Source organism: Rhinopithecus roxellana, chromosome 1 (genome assembly GCF_007565055.1).
Source record: "Rhinopithecus roxellana isolate Shanxi Qingling chromosome 1, ASM756505v1, whole genome shotgun sequence".
Lineage (NCBI taxonomy): Eukaryota > Metazoa > Chordata > Mammalia > Primates > Cercopithecidae > Rhinopithecus > Rhinopithecus roxellana.
In genome coordinates, this window is record NC_044549.1 from 26,331,928 (window position 1) to 26,348,962 (window position 17,035).

A 17,035-nucleotide genomic window follows, 5' to 3' on the forward strand; every position below is an offset into this window, starting at 1 on the left:
CCAACAAAATAGTCTCAGATCTCCTCTGATAATCTTAAAGGCCTCAGCTGTACAAGTATCTAAGACTGAGAACCAGAGATTGATTTTGCTCATGTGAAAAATATAGGAAGTACATGGTGAGTGGCTTTCCTAAGGTCATGTGAAAGATAATCAGAATCTAGATTTTGAAATCTCTAGTACAGTTTTACTATTTCTAAAACCCTCCATTTCTTTGTCATCACGACTATTCCATCACTATTATCATGATTTTACCACTGAACATCTCCAAACTCAGTTTAGCAATTCTTGTGACATGCATGTGTACATTTTTTTCTAACTTAATTTTGGCATGCTGATAACATAAACTTTATTTATTAAAAAATTTTTTTAAAACTGAAACTGATTTAAATTCTGTCACGCTTATACTTTCTGCAGTAGCTTTAGTTACTAACCTTTGCTGTGTCTTTCTTTCTTCTATAAATTGACATTAACAATATCTATTTCAGGCTGTGCTCATTGGCTCATGCCTGTAATCCCAGCTCTTTAGGAGGCTGAGGCAAGTGGATCACCTGAGGTCAGGAGTTCAAGACCAGTCTGACTAAAATGGTGAAACTCTGTCTCTACTAAAAATACAATAATTGCCTGTAGTCCCAGCTACTTGGGAGGCTGAGACAGGAGAATTGTTTGAACCTGGGATGTGGAGGTTGGAGTAAGACAAGATTGTACCACTGTGCTACAGCCTGGGTGACAGACAGAGTGAGACTGTCTCCAAAAAAAATATATATATATATATGTGTGTGTGTGTGTGTGTGTGTGTGTGTGTATTTATTTTAGAGTGGTTATGAGAAATAAAATTATATCTATTTCTATATTACACAGTAAAAATGTTGATTTATATTTATATGTATAATAGACCATATTATATAACCATATATTTGTATAAAATATTACACATATAAATGTATAATTATAAATAGATAATATAAAATATACATTATTAAATAAAATAACATGAATATTTATATTTTAGTGTATAACTATATAAATACAATTATATATATGAACTTATATAAAATTTATATATCTGTATCTAAAATACTTAGCAAAGCATCAGGACTATAGTATATGCTTAACAAACTTAACAAATTTTAATTAGATAAAATAATATTGTACATATTATCTGAAACATACTTTCTAAATCTACTTAGTAAAACAGCCACAATTCTTGGAACAGACATCAAAACTCTTAGACTACTGACCTTCTCAACTATAACAATAACAGAATTAGAAAAAATATAACTAAATTTAATTGATCAACGAATAAAAGAAATCTCAAACACATGATAATAACTTTGTTATTCTACCAGAAGTTGGATCAGTTAATTCTGGGACTCATTTTTATGCCATAAGGTTGAATTACTGCCGGTCACGTGCGGTGGCTTAAGTCTGTAATCCCAGCACTTTAGGAGGCTGAGGTGGGCAGATCACAAGGTCAGGAGTTCGAGACCAGCCTGGCCAACGTGGTGAAACTCCGTCTCTACTAAAAATACAAAAATTAGCTGGGCATGATGGTGGGTGCCTGTAATCCCAGCTACTCAGGAAGCTGAGGTACGAGAATAGCTTGAACCCGGGAGGCGGAGGTTGCAGTGAGCCAAGATTGAGCCACTGCACTCCAGCCTGGGCAACGGAGTGAGACTGATCTCAAAAAAAAAAAAAAAAAAAAAAGAAAAGAAATACTGCCTACTTATAGAAGGACATGATTGAATAAACTAAACTACAAACAAATAAAAAACCACATATACTGTTTTAAATATATCCAGAAAATGGTTATTTAGTATTAGATTTATAAGGAAAACAACTCTAGGTTCTCTGGCTTTCAAACTGAAGCTGTCTGTATGCCCCGGTATTTCACGTAGCTGAACTGTGGGAAAACTCAACATTGCCATTTCCTTTGTTGAAACAGAAAATCTTAGACATATAATCTACCTTAAAATTCCAACCCTTGTGTGAAGTGAAGCCATGATTTTCAACTGAGATCATAACAGAGATAAACTATTGAATATTTGGTCCTAATATAAAATTTATTCACTATTCCATCAATTCTCCTTTAAGCTAGTAAACTAACAGTAATATTGAAATTCCTTTTGTAATGAGATCCCCTTTATTTTATAATGAGATTGGCTTATTTGGCAATAAAGTCTTTTAATGGTTTCAAACACATGTGAGTTGTGCTAAAATCTAGCATTGTTTTCAAGTGTTACCTTGAACTTCCTTCTACATACTAACAATATGAAAAATCACCTCAACAGTGAATGGTGCACTTCATTAACACAAGCCTTTTAGAGTTTTCAAAGAATGGTATTCAAACTATAGTACAGTATGTCTTACAACAAGGGAAAGCAAACTGGGAAATTTGTAAAACCTCACACATAGAAGAGACATGAGCCCCATGTGAATAATACAACCATGTAGAGAAACAAGCATATTATTAGCAAAAATATTTGTCCTATATACAGGTCTATGTGAATTTAACATGCGCTGGTAAGCTCTTCTTATATCTGGGCTACCTATGATATGTTCATATATTTAAATTTCAATTATACATTTAAAAAACTTTAAGAAAACTGTAAAATATTTTCCTTTGGGTATAATAAACATTTAAAAGGCTCTTTATATATGTAGACATACATATACATGCAGACATACTTTTTAGATAAGAAAACAAGGGAGATATTTTAAAATCAATGAACCTACATTTTAATATTCTTTACAAACATGCTTTCCATAGAAGCCTATCCATAAATAAGTCACTATCAATTATTTACACAGCCATAAGTGATAACAGAAGTTGAATTCATAAGGTATAGAACCCCCATTTGGTCATGTTAAAAAGGCCTTAATAAAAACAGATTAATCATTGCAAAATACGAGCTATTAGAATCCTAAAGGCATATATGCAGTCAGTCTCAAGGGCTGAATGGAAAGACCTCATCTAGAAGGCAAGCTCAGTCTCTCTGCTGATGTGAAATAAACTAGTCAACAGCCTGGTAGGCCTGTGAGCTTCATGTAAACAAATATCTGTTGGAAAAAAGTATCTTATTTTCTGTGGTTGACTGTGTTTGTAAAGAGAATTTAGGGAGTAGACTGAAATATTTGATGTCACAGCTAGCTGGGGCCCTCAGAGTAACAGTCAGGATTCTTTTATTACTTAGGTAAAAACCAGTTCAGGCTTCTGGCAAATGGCTATTCAGGGATATTTCAACAAGGTTTGTGATTTGAAGTTCTTTCAGACATTTCTAGTGTAATGCTAATCGGGATTCACACTGCTTGAAATCATATATGTGAATGATGTTCCTCTGGGCTCTACAACACCCACTTATTATGGAGCAAACTGTAAAGAAGCTGTGAAAACACTGTGTTTTGGCCACAACTTTTCCCATAACTAAAGTGTATGTTTCTTTTAATCCAGAGCTGGTGGTACTGAATATGTTATTTTAAGTCAGTCATAGCACTTTGCTTGAAGTTATATTTTAATGCAATTTTCTTTTTTAAAAAAAATGCTTCCTCATGTTATATAGAAGCTGTCAGATACTGTCTTTCTTTCTTGATTTTCATGTTTTGTCATCAAATTATTTTGACTGGAATTTCAGGCTAATCATGGATATATATGAAACCCTAGAATGACTAGAAATAAACTGGTAAGAGAACACCGGCCAAAATTTGAAAAGATTAAAAAGATTTTCTATGCTTTCCTGAGTTATATGCAAGCATTTAAACATATAAAACTACATAGGGATTTCTGCATCTCCCAAGCATGTCATCGAACACATAAGACCTACCATACTGACAATTCTTAAAACAGCTCATTAATTATCTTGATTCAGAAGTTTCAGAAAGTATTGCTATTACTATTAGCAAATCTTCTATCAAATGAGGTTTTAGCTTAAAAAAATTTTGAAATAAGACAAAAGTTCATATAGGAAAACTTCTGGTATTTACAAATATGAGACAAAAATAGTGCTTATCAGATATGTGCATTGAGTTTAATACAGACATCGGCTATTCTTCCCTCCTTTTGCCTATTTGTCCACTCAAATCCATTCATCCATCCATCCATCCATCCATCCATTCATCCCCAACTATCCATCTAAAAAACACATGCTGGGCACTCTGTTGGACACCTGAGTAGGCCTTTGGGAGATGATTAGATTATGCAGGTGAAGCCCTCATGAAAGGGATTGGTTTCCTTACAAAACAGATCCCAGAGCACTCCCTTGCCCTTGTGAGGACACAGTATGAAGGCAGTTATCTAGGAACCCAGAAGAGGGCCCTCACTAGACACTGAATGTTGGTACCTTGATCTTGGACTTCCCAGCTTCCAGAACTGTGAGACATATATGTTTGCCGTTTAGGCAATCCAATCTATGGTATTCTGTTATAGTAGCCTGAACTGACTAGGACAAGCAGTGAACCAAACAACATTCTTATTTTCAAAGTGTTAATACTTGAGCAGACGAGAAAGATAACCAACAGTCAAGCAAATGAATTTTGAATAACAAAATTTTAGGTAGTGATGGGTGCTATGAAGAAAAATAAAGCAAAAAAGGAAAGAAAATGACTGCAGAAGATATGGGCTATTTAGATATGTTCAGGGAAAGCCTCCTCGAGAAGCAAAGCAGCAGCATTCTGTTATTAATAGTTATGAGTATGACTTATATTTATGAAAATGGTACATCCTTCTATTTGATGGCTGTCAGTGGAGCACTGGTTGGAGGCCTAAATAAGCTAAGAAAATGGTTTGGTGCCAGTATTAATTCCACAGAGATTTCTATAAAAGAGCATTTCAATGTACAAAGAGATTTTCCCCATTTCCCAAATCTAAGACAAAATGAAAGTTCGATAATGAATACATTCTGAATCAACGAAGTGGCTCCACTGAGTGATCAAAGATAATATTAAGCTTGATATTTTTCTTTTCCATGAGGCAGTTTTGTCCTCTCACAACGCAAGCTTCATAAGCAAAATGCAAAGATGATCAAAATACTTTCTTAGGTGGACAACATTCATTAAATTATATAATGAATAAGAAGGTGCTCTGAAAAGCATAAAATCACTATGTAACAATAAGGGATTATTGTTACTGTTATTAGCCAACTCACCTGAACACGAAGGAAGCTGATCATAGTCCTGCGATGTTCTATTAGTTTTGATATTTTCACCTGGTAACCTTCTAGCGGGAGGCAAAGGAACTTGGCCACTTGCTAGATCAACAAAAGGATCTTAAAAATAAAAACAAATTTCAAATTTACAGGATGATCTCTGTTGATTAGCTGAAGAAAAAAATTCTAGAATTATTTCATGAAGATTATGGTTTTCAGAAATAAATTAGAAAATTAAATTCATGACTGATATTAACCATTTTTTACTGCCTGCATATTTTCAAATTTATTCATCACTTGCTTAAATATGCTCTTCACATTTATTTCCAGAAAATACAGACTACTTGTTTTATATTTATATTTTGCAGATATCTTAATTATAAGATTGTTGACAATAAAAAGAGTTTCTAAATTTCATTTTCTGTCTCAGTCCAACCTGTACAATACAGAAGTTCTAAAGTAAAAGCAAAAAACAAACATACATACATAAAACCATGGGTTTGGATCCTCCCTGTATGAGTATTATCAAATTACTTGATCTCTCTAAGCACTGGGCATACAAGATTTGTAAAACAGACCTGAAACTTTGGATTTGTGTGGATTAAATGAATTTGTGTGTGTAAAATCTTCTGTACATACAGGTGCTTATTATTATATTGGGCATCCTATGCTTAACATCATTGTTGTTAGTTGGCTCACAAAATAGTCAATTTAATTGTTAAAATTATGCCATTTAGTAATTAACATTTGAATATACAGTAAAATGTGATAATTTACCACCTTGGCAGTCAGAGACAGGGCATCTGAAATAGTAAAAAATACGATATTTACTAACTGGAACTAAAGGGAGAAAAAGAGATTTTGTCAGTGTTGCTGTATTAAATCATTAACACCATAAATCCAACTGGTTTAACATTCATAGTATTACATGGGTTTAAATTCTTAAGAGAATTGATTCCCTTTTTGAGTAGAAGAACATTATATCTGAAAACCTCAGTTCACTAATAATTTATCTAACTATCATTCCCACCTCAGGCTCTGCTGCTTTCCTCTCATAGTACTTTTATGTTGTCGGTATCTCTGAAAGTACCATCAATTCTTCTGAGAACAGGGATCTCCGGGATCTTGTCTTACTCCTCATGTTTGAATTATACCTCCTAACTCAAACATAGCACCTAGAACACTCTTGGCAAATAGCTTGCACTTAATATTTACTTTTAACTACCACAAATAAATCCACACAAATTCAGATTGTTCACAAATTCAAAATCAGTGAAACCTGAATTGCTAATGTAAAGCAAAAATTGTAAATATTAAAGAACTGATTGAATTTCACTGTTTTAACTTCCACTCCCATTAGACATTAATAATATGTAAGTATTTGATTATTTAAGATGAAAATATATGCTTAAATATTGCCTATTTTTATATTAGGTTTTGACTGGATAATGTAAGGCAGGATTTGAAGCCATTATCTTTTCACCTTTTTTTGGAGTATAATAATTATCACCAGCTTTGCTGAGGACTTTTTGACTTAGACAAGGTTCTTTAACTTGTTTTCATTAATTTCAAGATTAAAATAACTCTTAGATTTTGAGTTTTCAATATTTGAAGAATTGATGGTCCAGCTCCATTATTTTCCCAGAAATATTTTTAGGAAGGAATGAGAAGATAAATAGCATGAGACAAATGTTGATCTTTCCGTTTGTTAGAGAAACCAAAGGAAACAAATACGGTGATTTCAGCATAAATTTCGAAATCTCCCAAATTTCAAAAACTAGGTATTTCATAAAATTTACTTCAGGTTCTTGTAGACTCTAAATGCCCCTGATATAACATTAAGTCAGATGAAAGATTGGCTTTTACAATACATACACTTGCTTATTTCTTTATGGGAAATTTATAGGTTTGTCAAATACACGTAAAGCTATTTCTAATCATCTATTTAAGGTTAAAAAGTAAACTCTGGAGACATTTCAGAGCCATAAATAGATAGACTACAAAATATACCACTCTACTATATTCTTCCATTAAGCTATAGTATTTTAAAAGTACTAGATACACTCAAAATATTATTATAAATAGCAAAAATACCTGCTTATGGTTCTGTTTTGAATCATTATCATTTCTATCTTGCATCATATCCTAAGTTTGCTATTTGTCAGCCATAGGGTAAACTGGGCTCTCTAAAGCAAATCATAAAGTTGGAAGCATTCAGGCTTTAAAGGGAAAGACTAATATTAGATATAACACAATTGCTACATAGAGTACAGTAATTACCAGTTGTTCTCGAAAAGAAAATTTTGTAAAGTAATAATGCTTTTCTAAAATAAATTCTTCAAAACTTCAAAAACTACAGAAAAATATTATATCCACAGGATTAAAACAAACTGAAATTATCACAGCCAATTTATCATTTATATAGTAATAAGTGTTTGAGAAATAAATGGATACATACAAAGATATTAATCTGTTCTAAAAAGCAAAGTACTACTGCCTGTGATTTATAGTATAGCACTGCAAAACTGAAAATTTAATACTTATTTGGGAGATTATAACAATCTAAGGGAAGACTGGGAGGAAATGGTTTGCTACTTAAAAAAAGAAATGAAATATACATCAATAAAAATTATATTGTGTACAAATATTTAATAATTATATATAATGCTCATGACATATTAATTGGAAAATGGTTATAAACAGCATATACTATGATAAATAAATTTTACATAAATGTGAACTTACATACTCATAGGCAAAAACAAAAACAAAAAAATAAAGAAGGATACCTAACAATGATTATCTTTAGTAGGAGGAAGTATGGGGTTTTTTTGTTTGTTCATTTTTTTGAGAGAGTCTTGCTCTGTCACCCAGGCTGGAGTGGAGTGGAGCAATCTTGACTCACTGGAACCTCCGCCTCCCGGGCACAAGCTGTTCTCTTGCCTCGGCCTCCCAAGCAGCTGAGACTACAGGCACGAGCCACTAACCCAGTTCATCTTTATATTTTTGTAGAGTTGGAGGTTCGCCATGTTGGCCAGGCTGGTCTCAAATTCCTGAGCTCAAGCAATCTGCTTGCCTCAGCCTCCCACAGTGCTGGGATTACAGGCATGAGCCACCATACTCGGCCCGGAATGTTTTTCTTAAATTCTTTTTATTCTTCACTATCTGAAATATTTTCCAAATTTTTACCAAGTGTAAAAACAGAGGCAAATAAAATTAAATATTTAAAACAATGGCAAATTTCCTCCCTGGCTGTCCATAAACCACCTGGAAAATTTATCAATTATCCCCCAAATTTTAATAGAGTATATCAAAGCAGAAACTAATTGCTAGAAAAGGTTTGAAGAGCCATTTAGGTGAAACAAAGTTCTCCCCTCTTTGGTGCCCTCATGCTTTAGCTCACGTTCTTATCTCTAGTATGTAATGATCTACCATTGGTTTAAATCCTCCAGTGTCAGATAACTCACTACACTCAGGTAGAACAATTCGTAATGATTTAGGAAACTTCTTTGTAGGATGAATGCAATTTTCATGCTTAACATTTCCCATTGATCTTACTCCTACTTTCTGAAGTGACATAGAAGAAATATAATCCTTCTTTCCCAAATATTGTAACCGAAGACAACTCTCATCTACATCCAAGGTCTTCTCTTCTCTGAGCCAATTCTCAGTTCTTTTAATCCACTCTAGTTTACTTTATCATCCTGGTTGCACTCTTTTGAGAATACCCCAGCCTAGCATATTTCAAACTTGAATATGCATCAGAATCACCAGGAAGGCTTGTGACCACTGGGTCCCATTCCCAGGGTTTCTGATGTATTAAGTCTTGAATTTTCATTTTAAAGCAAATCCCCAGGAGATGCTAATGTTGTAAATTTGGAGAACACCATTTGAGAACCGCTGCTCTAGCCCATTAACGCGTCAACATCTGCCTGGTCTCCACAAATGCTGAGCACTGTGGAGGACTTCACTCCTCAGATTTGAATTCTGTGAGTTCAAGTCCCAAATGGCATGAGCCTCCTTATCATGACGATGCTTTATAAAGATTGTAGTCAACAAAACCCCTAAAACCTTTTCAACAATTGTTGCTAGTGATCTGGATTTTCTTCATATTTTACTCATGCATTTCTGGATCCAAGAATAAAACTTTCATTTATCTTTAATAAAGTCAATTTGGCTAGCTTTCAGAGTTTACCTGTGACTTTAAGATTAGATAAGATCTTCAAATGAGATTACAGGTTAGAGAAACAGCAAAAGACAGGTAGCATAAGGACTGACAAAACACTGTATTCTGTGCACTGCACAAACACACCTAGTTATGGTTATGAGAAGGACTTAAATACAACCTTTGTTTTGTTTCTTGAGCCCTGACCTGGCACAAAGTAGACAGAGGGGTGTCTACTTCAATTCACCAGCAAAAAGGAAGTACTTTTTTGTAATATGGAAAAAAGAACATATACACTAGTGGTAGCCTTGGGATTGGAGACAAAAAAGTGTAAAGCTTTGGTTGAGGACTTCAGGTTTTGTTAAGAAACAATTGGCCTGTCCAAAATTGATGGCTCATGTACAGCTGTAGGCATTACTATTCTGCCAAAAGAAATCTTGTATGAAAGCCTAAAACAGAAAAAGAGATAAAAGAAGAATGAGAGCCCTGGCTCTGCTTGCCCTGCCCCCTTGATCCTACAAGAGTCCTGAGGCTCTTTTGCAGAGACATGGGACACTGCAGTTTGACAATCACTACTATATAGAAGTCAATGAGCTATAAGGCCGAAAAGCTGAACCTGGCCCAACTGTGCAGGGCACTGAATGCTGGAATAAAAGTGTAGGCTTGATTAGGTACTTAGTATAATATCGTAAGAAAATTCAACCTCTTTTCCTAAGACACCTATCACTTGTCTTTAATTAGAAATAATTATTTCCTCAGGAAACCAAATCTCAATGTTTAGAAAATACGTATCATTACACCAGACTAAGATTTCACAGACTGAACAACGAAAACAACGGCAAAATGCTCACAGAGTTCGTTTAAATTTAGCAGTCCCTTTTATTTACCTTTTATAGTTCTAAAACTACTGAGTTAAACTTTAACATTTATAGCATACTCTTAATAAAGTCAATTCTTAGGGAGAAGAACCACTATCGGGAATCTTTTACATTTCTTTAGACAGTATAATGTATTAAATACTTTTCAAAACAATACTCAAATGCTCATTTATCAGCCAAAAAAACCTTTATGATCTATGATACTATGTAATAGCATTAAAATATTAAAATATTTCTTTTGAAAAGGAGGAAAGCTAATATACATGGCTTTAAATTTGAATCAAAATCACTGTCACAATCAAAGTCATAAAGGGGCTGGGTGGTTGACGTCTGTAATCCTAGCATTTTGGGAGGCTGAGGCGGGGGGATTGCATAAGGCCAGGAGTTCGAGACCAGCCTGGCAAACAGGGCGAAACCCCATCTCTACTAAAAATATAAGAAATTAGCGGAGTGTAGTGTTGCACACCTATAACCCCAGCTACTTAGGGGGCGGAGGCAGGAGAATCACTTGAATCTCGGAGGCAGAGGTTGCAGTGAACTGAGATTGCACCATTGCACACCAGCCTGGGCAACAGAGTGAGACCCTGCCCCCCTCCCCCCAAAAAAAAAAAAGTCATAAAGGATCTCATACCAGACTAGAAATTTGTCATGGAAATGACATGAAAGACTGGAAAAGGAAGAAAAAAAGTTGCCTTTTTTTTTTTTTTGGAAATACTTATTGTAAGGGATGTCAACATTATTGGGAACAGAATTAGAATATGTCCATGTATTAAGAGGGTCGAGAGTCAACAGGCTTGAAGAACATTGCCCTGACCCCCATGCTAGCCTGACACTCTAAGTTAAGGATAACTGTTGTTGAGCTCCCTGGCAGCCAAGCAAACACAAAACAGGCAAATCTATAAAATAAGTAAAACAGTTTATAAAACTTGCATTTTAGCTAATAAGAGGGGACATTTTCATTTTAAACTAGTAATTTTTTTGGCAGTTAATCTTGAGGGGTATCTTTATGAAGATTTTTACATAAAAGGAAATGAACAATTAAGATAAAATAAATAAAATCTGTTACAATTAATTCTCTTGACAAAAACAGGTAAAAGTGTATATTTGTGTAAAATGTTCTCTTCTATTATAGCTCTTTGAGAGCTTGACTTTACTTTTTCAAAAACGCCACAACATCAAAGTTTCATCTATTTATATATGCTTAAGTTACATATATAAAAGGTGACAGGAGAGCCAGAAACTATCCTGAACTTAGCATCAGGAAGTTTAAGTAACTAAGATTTAGAATGATTCATTGTTCTAAAAATTATGTTAAAGTCTATGTATAAGACAAAGTTTTGAATAAGTGAAAAAAAAAATAGCAAAATATAGCAGTGTTGACATGTAGCTATATGAATAAAAGCCTAAGTAGTTATGGTTTGGCTCTGTGTCCCCACTCAAATTTCATTTTGGGTTATAATTCCCACGTATTAGGGAAGGAACTGGTGGGAGGTGACTGAATCATGGGGGTGGTTCCCCCATGCTGTTCTCATGATAGTGAGCGCTCATGAGATCTGGTTTTTGATGAACGTCTGGCATTTCCCCTACTTGATCACTCTCTCTTGCACCTGCTGCCATGTAAGACGTGCCTTGCTTCCCCTTCACCTCTGCTGTGATTGTATGTTTTCTGAGGCCTCCCCAGCCATGCAGAACTGTGAGTCAATGGAACCTCTTTTCTTTATAAATTACCCAGTCTTGGGTAGTATCTTTATGGCACTGTGAAAACGGACTAATACACTATACTTCCTGCTTGGACTGGAATGGGTTATGACACTAGTGCTTTAATTGGCAGCACCCAGTGAACTCATGAGGTCCCCGAGGTCATGAGGCATCTATCACAAGTGGGTAAACAGTGAATGGCTCAATCAATATTTACTGATGAAAAATTAAGCAGAAGATTATTCTTGAAAAATAAACCACTTTAAGAAAGTGAAGCTGTGTATTCAAGTTGTATGTCCATAACTTGTGTGTCTTATCAAAACTCTTCAAACTTTCTAAACTATCAAACCAAGTAAAGAAAAAAACACTAAGAAAAACTAACGGTAGACATGACTAATAATCAACTGAGGGAACTGATAAGGGAATCAGTTGGGAATAAAGATTCTCAAGTTTCCATGAGGCATATATGAAGCTAAAGGACAAACTGAGCACTTTTTAAAGATTTTCATGATTTATCTCATGTAGAAATGTCAGGAACTCATGAAAACAAGATATCTTTACCCTGTATCTTCACAAACCAAGTCCAGGAGGCAAAGGTTTCAGGGCACAGTATCACTAACAGGACAGACTGGAACTGTTAATTAGTATCAGCAGATTCCACCTAACTTATTTTCTTTTTCCTGATAATTCTAACTAATGCAGCAGATGGTTTATTAAGTCATTTTTATTTCAGATCTTCTTTTGAAATTTTAAAATATACAATATAAAAAATTAGTTTACTAATATTAAACTAATAAATAATAATTATATAATATATAATATATAAATATATAAATAAATATTAAATAGTATTAAATAGTTACTAAGAAAAAATCAGTTTTCCTTTGAATACCAATAATTAGTGAGTAGATACACACTGAGGTATTAAAAATATCACAAAAAAAAATAAAATGCAGCTATTTCAGAAAAACTTCTCTATTCATGTTATAACAATGTAATTTACCAAAATCTTATGTTTTGAACAAAATTATGACACTAAGGCATATCTAGTAAAATTTTAAAAACCTATTAAAAAACATTGCATTGGGAATCAGGAGACAAAGTCTAAATATGGTTCCCATTACTATTAGTTTAACCCCTTAGCAGTTCTGGTTCTCAGGGTTGTATTTTGTAACATAAGGAGGTTTCTGGACTGGACAATCTCTATAGCATCATTTCTACATTCTGTAGTTCTTTATTGCTCTTCCCATCTCTCTAATTCTGTTGGCAGTAGACCAATCAACTGACAAACAAACGTACCCACAATTGCTACTTTTACAACCCAGGAACTTTTCTGTTCTGTTAGGAAGGTAGAGACTAATGAATCACTAGCATTTATTTGATAGTATGGTTTTGGAAATATTTTTGCTTTAAGTGAATAGTTTTCTTTGGCTTTTCCCTCCTACCTGAAGGAAGAAGAAAAAGATCCTGTCCTGAGGATGGCCGGCTACTGGAGCCAGGAGGTTTTGAATGTTCAATGAGACTATGCCTTGCAGGAGGTGGGGGAGGTGGGAGAGATGGAGGGAGGGCATCAAAAGCATCTTCACCTGCATTTAAAGAAAGGTCGATATCAGCAGCAGAACTTCATTAATCAAAATACATAGCATCAAACAAAAGTAATAACTGATTTTCTCTTGCTGCTTATAAAGAATTTCACTCGCAGGGTTTATCCAGCAGTTCACCAACTTTGATAATGGATCTAATTATTTTGTGGGAGATTCTGGAGAGAAACACACACGCACATATATACAAACATACATGCACACACATACATATAAACACACACATGCAAACTTTTTCTATCAGGCCTTTTTGTAAAAACCAGTATTTTAACTTATGAAACAGCACATAGTTCACTTGTAACCTTTATAATATTAAGACTCAGAGTTTGAACTAAAAATTATTATCAGTCACACCATGAAAACAGGATTTTTCTGTGTAACAAAATGAGTTCACAGTCTTTAATTGGAAAATCACATCAAATACATATAATTTAATGTCACAGAATAGTTTAGATTATCCCATATAGTTTATTCCACTGAATTTTAATTTATTTAACCTAATGTTTCATATATCTGATATGCTGTCAAAATATACATAAAATGTACCTAGAGCAGAGGAATATATTTTTCAATTTATCAGAGTTAGCTACAGAAGAACAGCTAAATATAGAAACTTCTCTGGTTCCAAACACTACTTACATTTGCATATTTCCCAGCTTTAATAACTAGAATGTTGCAGCATATTTTTATATCTATTTATTTGTCCCCTGACACATCTTACTATTCTATTCATAGTTTTCATTACCTTGAGTCTTAAAAAAAAAAAAAAAAAAAAAAAAAAAAAAAAAAAAAGCATATGTAGTTTTGTAAGCTATCTCAAAATACTTTATGAATGAGACAGGGTATACATAAACACATATTCTAATAATAAAAATTCACGTTTTTAAGTTGAATGATTTAAACATAATGGCATATTTAAAGAAAAATGAGGCTGGATGTGGTGGCTCACGCCTGTAATCCTAACACTTTGGGAGGCTGAGGTGGGTGGATCACGAGGTCAGGAGATCTAGACCATCCTGGCCAACATGGTGAAACCCCGTCTTTTATTTGCATAAAATATAAAATATTAGCTGGGCTTGGTGGTGGTGCACAACTGTAATCCCAGCCACTCCGGAGGCTGGGGCAGGGGAATCGCTTGAACCTGGGAGGTGGAGGTTGCAGTGAGCTGCGATTGTGCCACTGCACTCCAGCCTGGCGACAGAGCAAGACTCCGTCTCAAAAAAAAAAAAAGATATTACTATTTACTGAACTTGCTTTAGAAAAAATTTGCAGAATAATTTCTTCAATCATCATATTTTTCTTATTAACATATCTGAAGATGCAGGAGAGAGTTTGCTATCATTTTAACCTTTAGCTATTTCCCACATTATCATATTTATTCAAATCTTTTTTCAGCCCTTAAACATCAGGCACCATGCCAGGCTCATGCATGATATGAAAATCAAAATTATAAGGCTCTGACTCAAGGAGCTGAGATTCCATGAAAGGAGCTTTAAAAAAAGCTCACAAATAGGTATGAGTTACAGGTGAAAGTGTTCGATTGGTCCCATAAAAGAGACATATGCATTGGATGAAGAAAGAGAAATGTAGACAAGCAGTATTCAGTGAAGTGCTGAAGAACAGAAAGTCCTGGGATATCAGAAGCCTCAAAAATTTATTTGTCAAATGCAAGGACAGGATCGTCTAAGTGGAGTAAACACTATGAAGAAAAAATGACATGCACAAGAAGACCTAGAAAAAGGCCAAGGTAAAAAGACAGGTTGGAGAATCTATCTACTTTGTCATATAAAGTAGTCACCCATCCACATATAGCTATTTAAATTTAACGAAAAGTCAGTTCCATAACCACATTTAACCCATATGCAAATACACAGATCCTTTACATCACCACCAGAAAGCTTTATTGAACAATGCTTATCCAGGTGATGAAGATCTGGGTAATATGTCTAAAACCAGTGTGCAGAAAGAAGTGGAAGGTAGAGAAAGACTGTAGGTAAGAAAGTTAGGAGGCTTTTGTAATTGATGTAGATGGGAATACAGTCCTGAACTACAGAGTGAACAGGAGCCAAAGATACTGCTATTGTGTCATTCAAAATACTAGTCAGTGGTACTTGTGAGAAAATGGAAGGGTTTATTTCGTATTTCTGGTGGCCTAACAGCCAATTCAGAAAAGCTTATAAATTGATTTTCTTCATATATTATTTTATGTTACAATGACTTGTTATTGTGAAGCCTTATGTAAGGTGTGCAGACATTCTAACTGTCTTCTAAAAACAGGATGAGATGCTTCCTAATTATAATTAATGAAATTAACAGTGACACTGGCACCAGTTAACTTCAACATACATACATACCTACGTGTACCTTCACCTGTGGATACACACAAATACACATGTTTCTTCATATTATAATTTGAAACAAGGAAATTGAGAGTTTTTTGAATGTGTTATAGTTGTAATGATTAGAATAAAACAGAATTTATCAGTTCTCTACATACAACTACTTAATTTTGCATAATTTAATTAGCATAAGTGGAACTGCTCATGCTACAAGAAAAGCAAGTTCATATTCATTAAGAATTATTATACTTAAAGAAAATCTCAACACTTCAAGTCATCACTTCAAAACTACTAGAGCACAAAGCTCTCATGTGTTTTTAGATGATGTTTAGTATGGACAAAACAACTTGCTTAAAACCTGACTGATGCCCAACTATTACACTACTACTTTAATCATCTACATGGAGTAATGGTCTCGTGAACTTGGGAGTCACCATCCCTGGAGAACCCATTCTAATTTCAGGCAAATTCACAACCCAGTGAGTCTGTGTTATAGTGAACTCTGAATTCTGAAAATTCTGAAATTAAGAGAAGAAGGAGGGGTGGGTTGTTTAAAATGTTTTTAAAGGTTTCAACCTAATGGAGGGATGAGAAGATCATAATCAGAGGGCGTCCTGTTGAGTGAAGAACCATGCTTTGGATTGTCCCGAGTTGGAGGCCTGGCAGGTGGTAATGGCACTGGATCAGAGGCTGAATCAAAAACATCTCCTAGAGGATAACACAAAACCTTAATGTATTTTCAGTACAATGGCATGAAATTTTGCCTTTAAATTCTGACCATTAAGATGGAAATAAAGGAAATTATATTCTATACATACCCTTTAAATATATGCCTAAGTCAGGGATGTTTGATTTCTTCTCTGAAGATGGACCATGTGTTCCATTCAGTATACAGTGACCATTATCACAAGACCTAAAGGACAGTTCACAATAAAATCATATAAGGAGAATACTTTCCAATGAAAAGTAATTCAAGAGGTAGAGGGAACTAGAATTCCTGCTCATTTAATAAAGTTTGAACATATATTTTCTTTTCTGGAAAAATTACCAGTAATAACATCAAGATACTCCTTATTTTAAAATGTAGAAGTAAATATCTGAAGGAACACAGTCTCTTTTTGTAAACTATAACCAAGAATTACAAGGGCCACAAAAATTGTTGATATCCTAAACACATATGTAAAATTAACTTATCTCTGTGGAAGAATTCAATAGA

At 34.3% G+C, this 17,035-nt stretch overlaps 1 protein-coding gene across 6 annotated transcripts in view; it reads right to left on the reverse strand.

Moving 5' to 3' along the window:
* The window catches only part of CBLB (Cbl proto-oncogene B), a 218,756-nt gene that overhangs the window by 9,696 nt on the left and 192,025 nt on the right, over positions 1–17,035 (reverse strand). For 4 of the 6 annotated variants that reach the window (XM_030940505.1, XM_030940511.1, XM_030940517.1 and 1 more), the window contains exons 15-18: positions 16,638–16,732; positions 16,396–16,527; positions 13,325–13,465; positions 5,139–5,258 (exon numbers count right to left, since the gene is read on the reverse strand). In XM_030940505.1, coding sequence (XP_030796365.1) covers positions 5,139–5,258; positions 13,325–13,465; positions 16,396–16,527; positions 16,638–16,732 — 488 coding nt within the window. The remainder of the gene's footprint in view (positions 1–5,138; positions 5,259–13,324; positions 13,466–16,395; positions 16,528–16,637; positions 16,733–17,035) is intronic. The other 2 variants (XM_010378710.2, XM_030940519.1) reach the window with 1 other exon arrangement.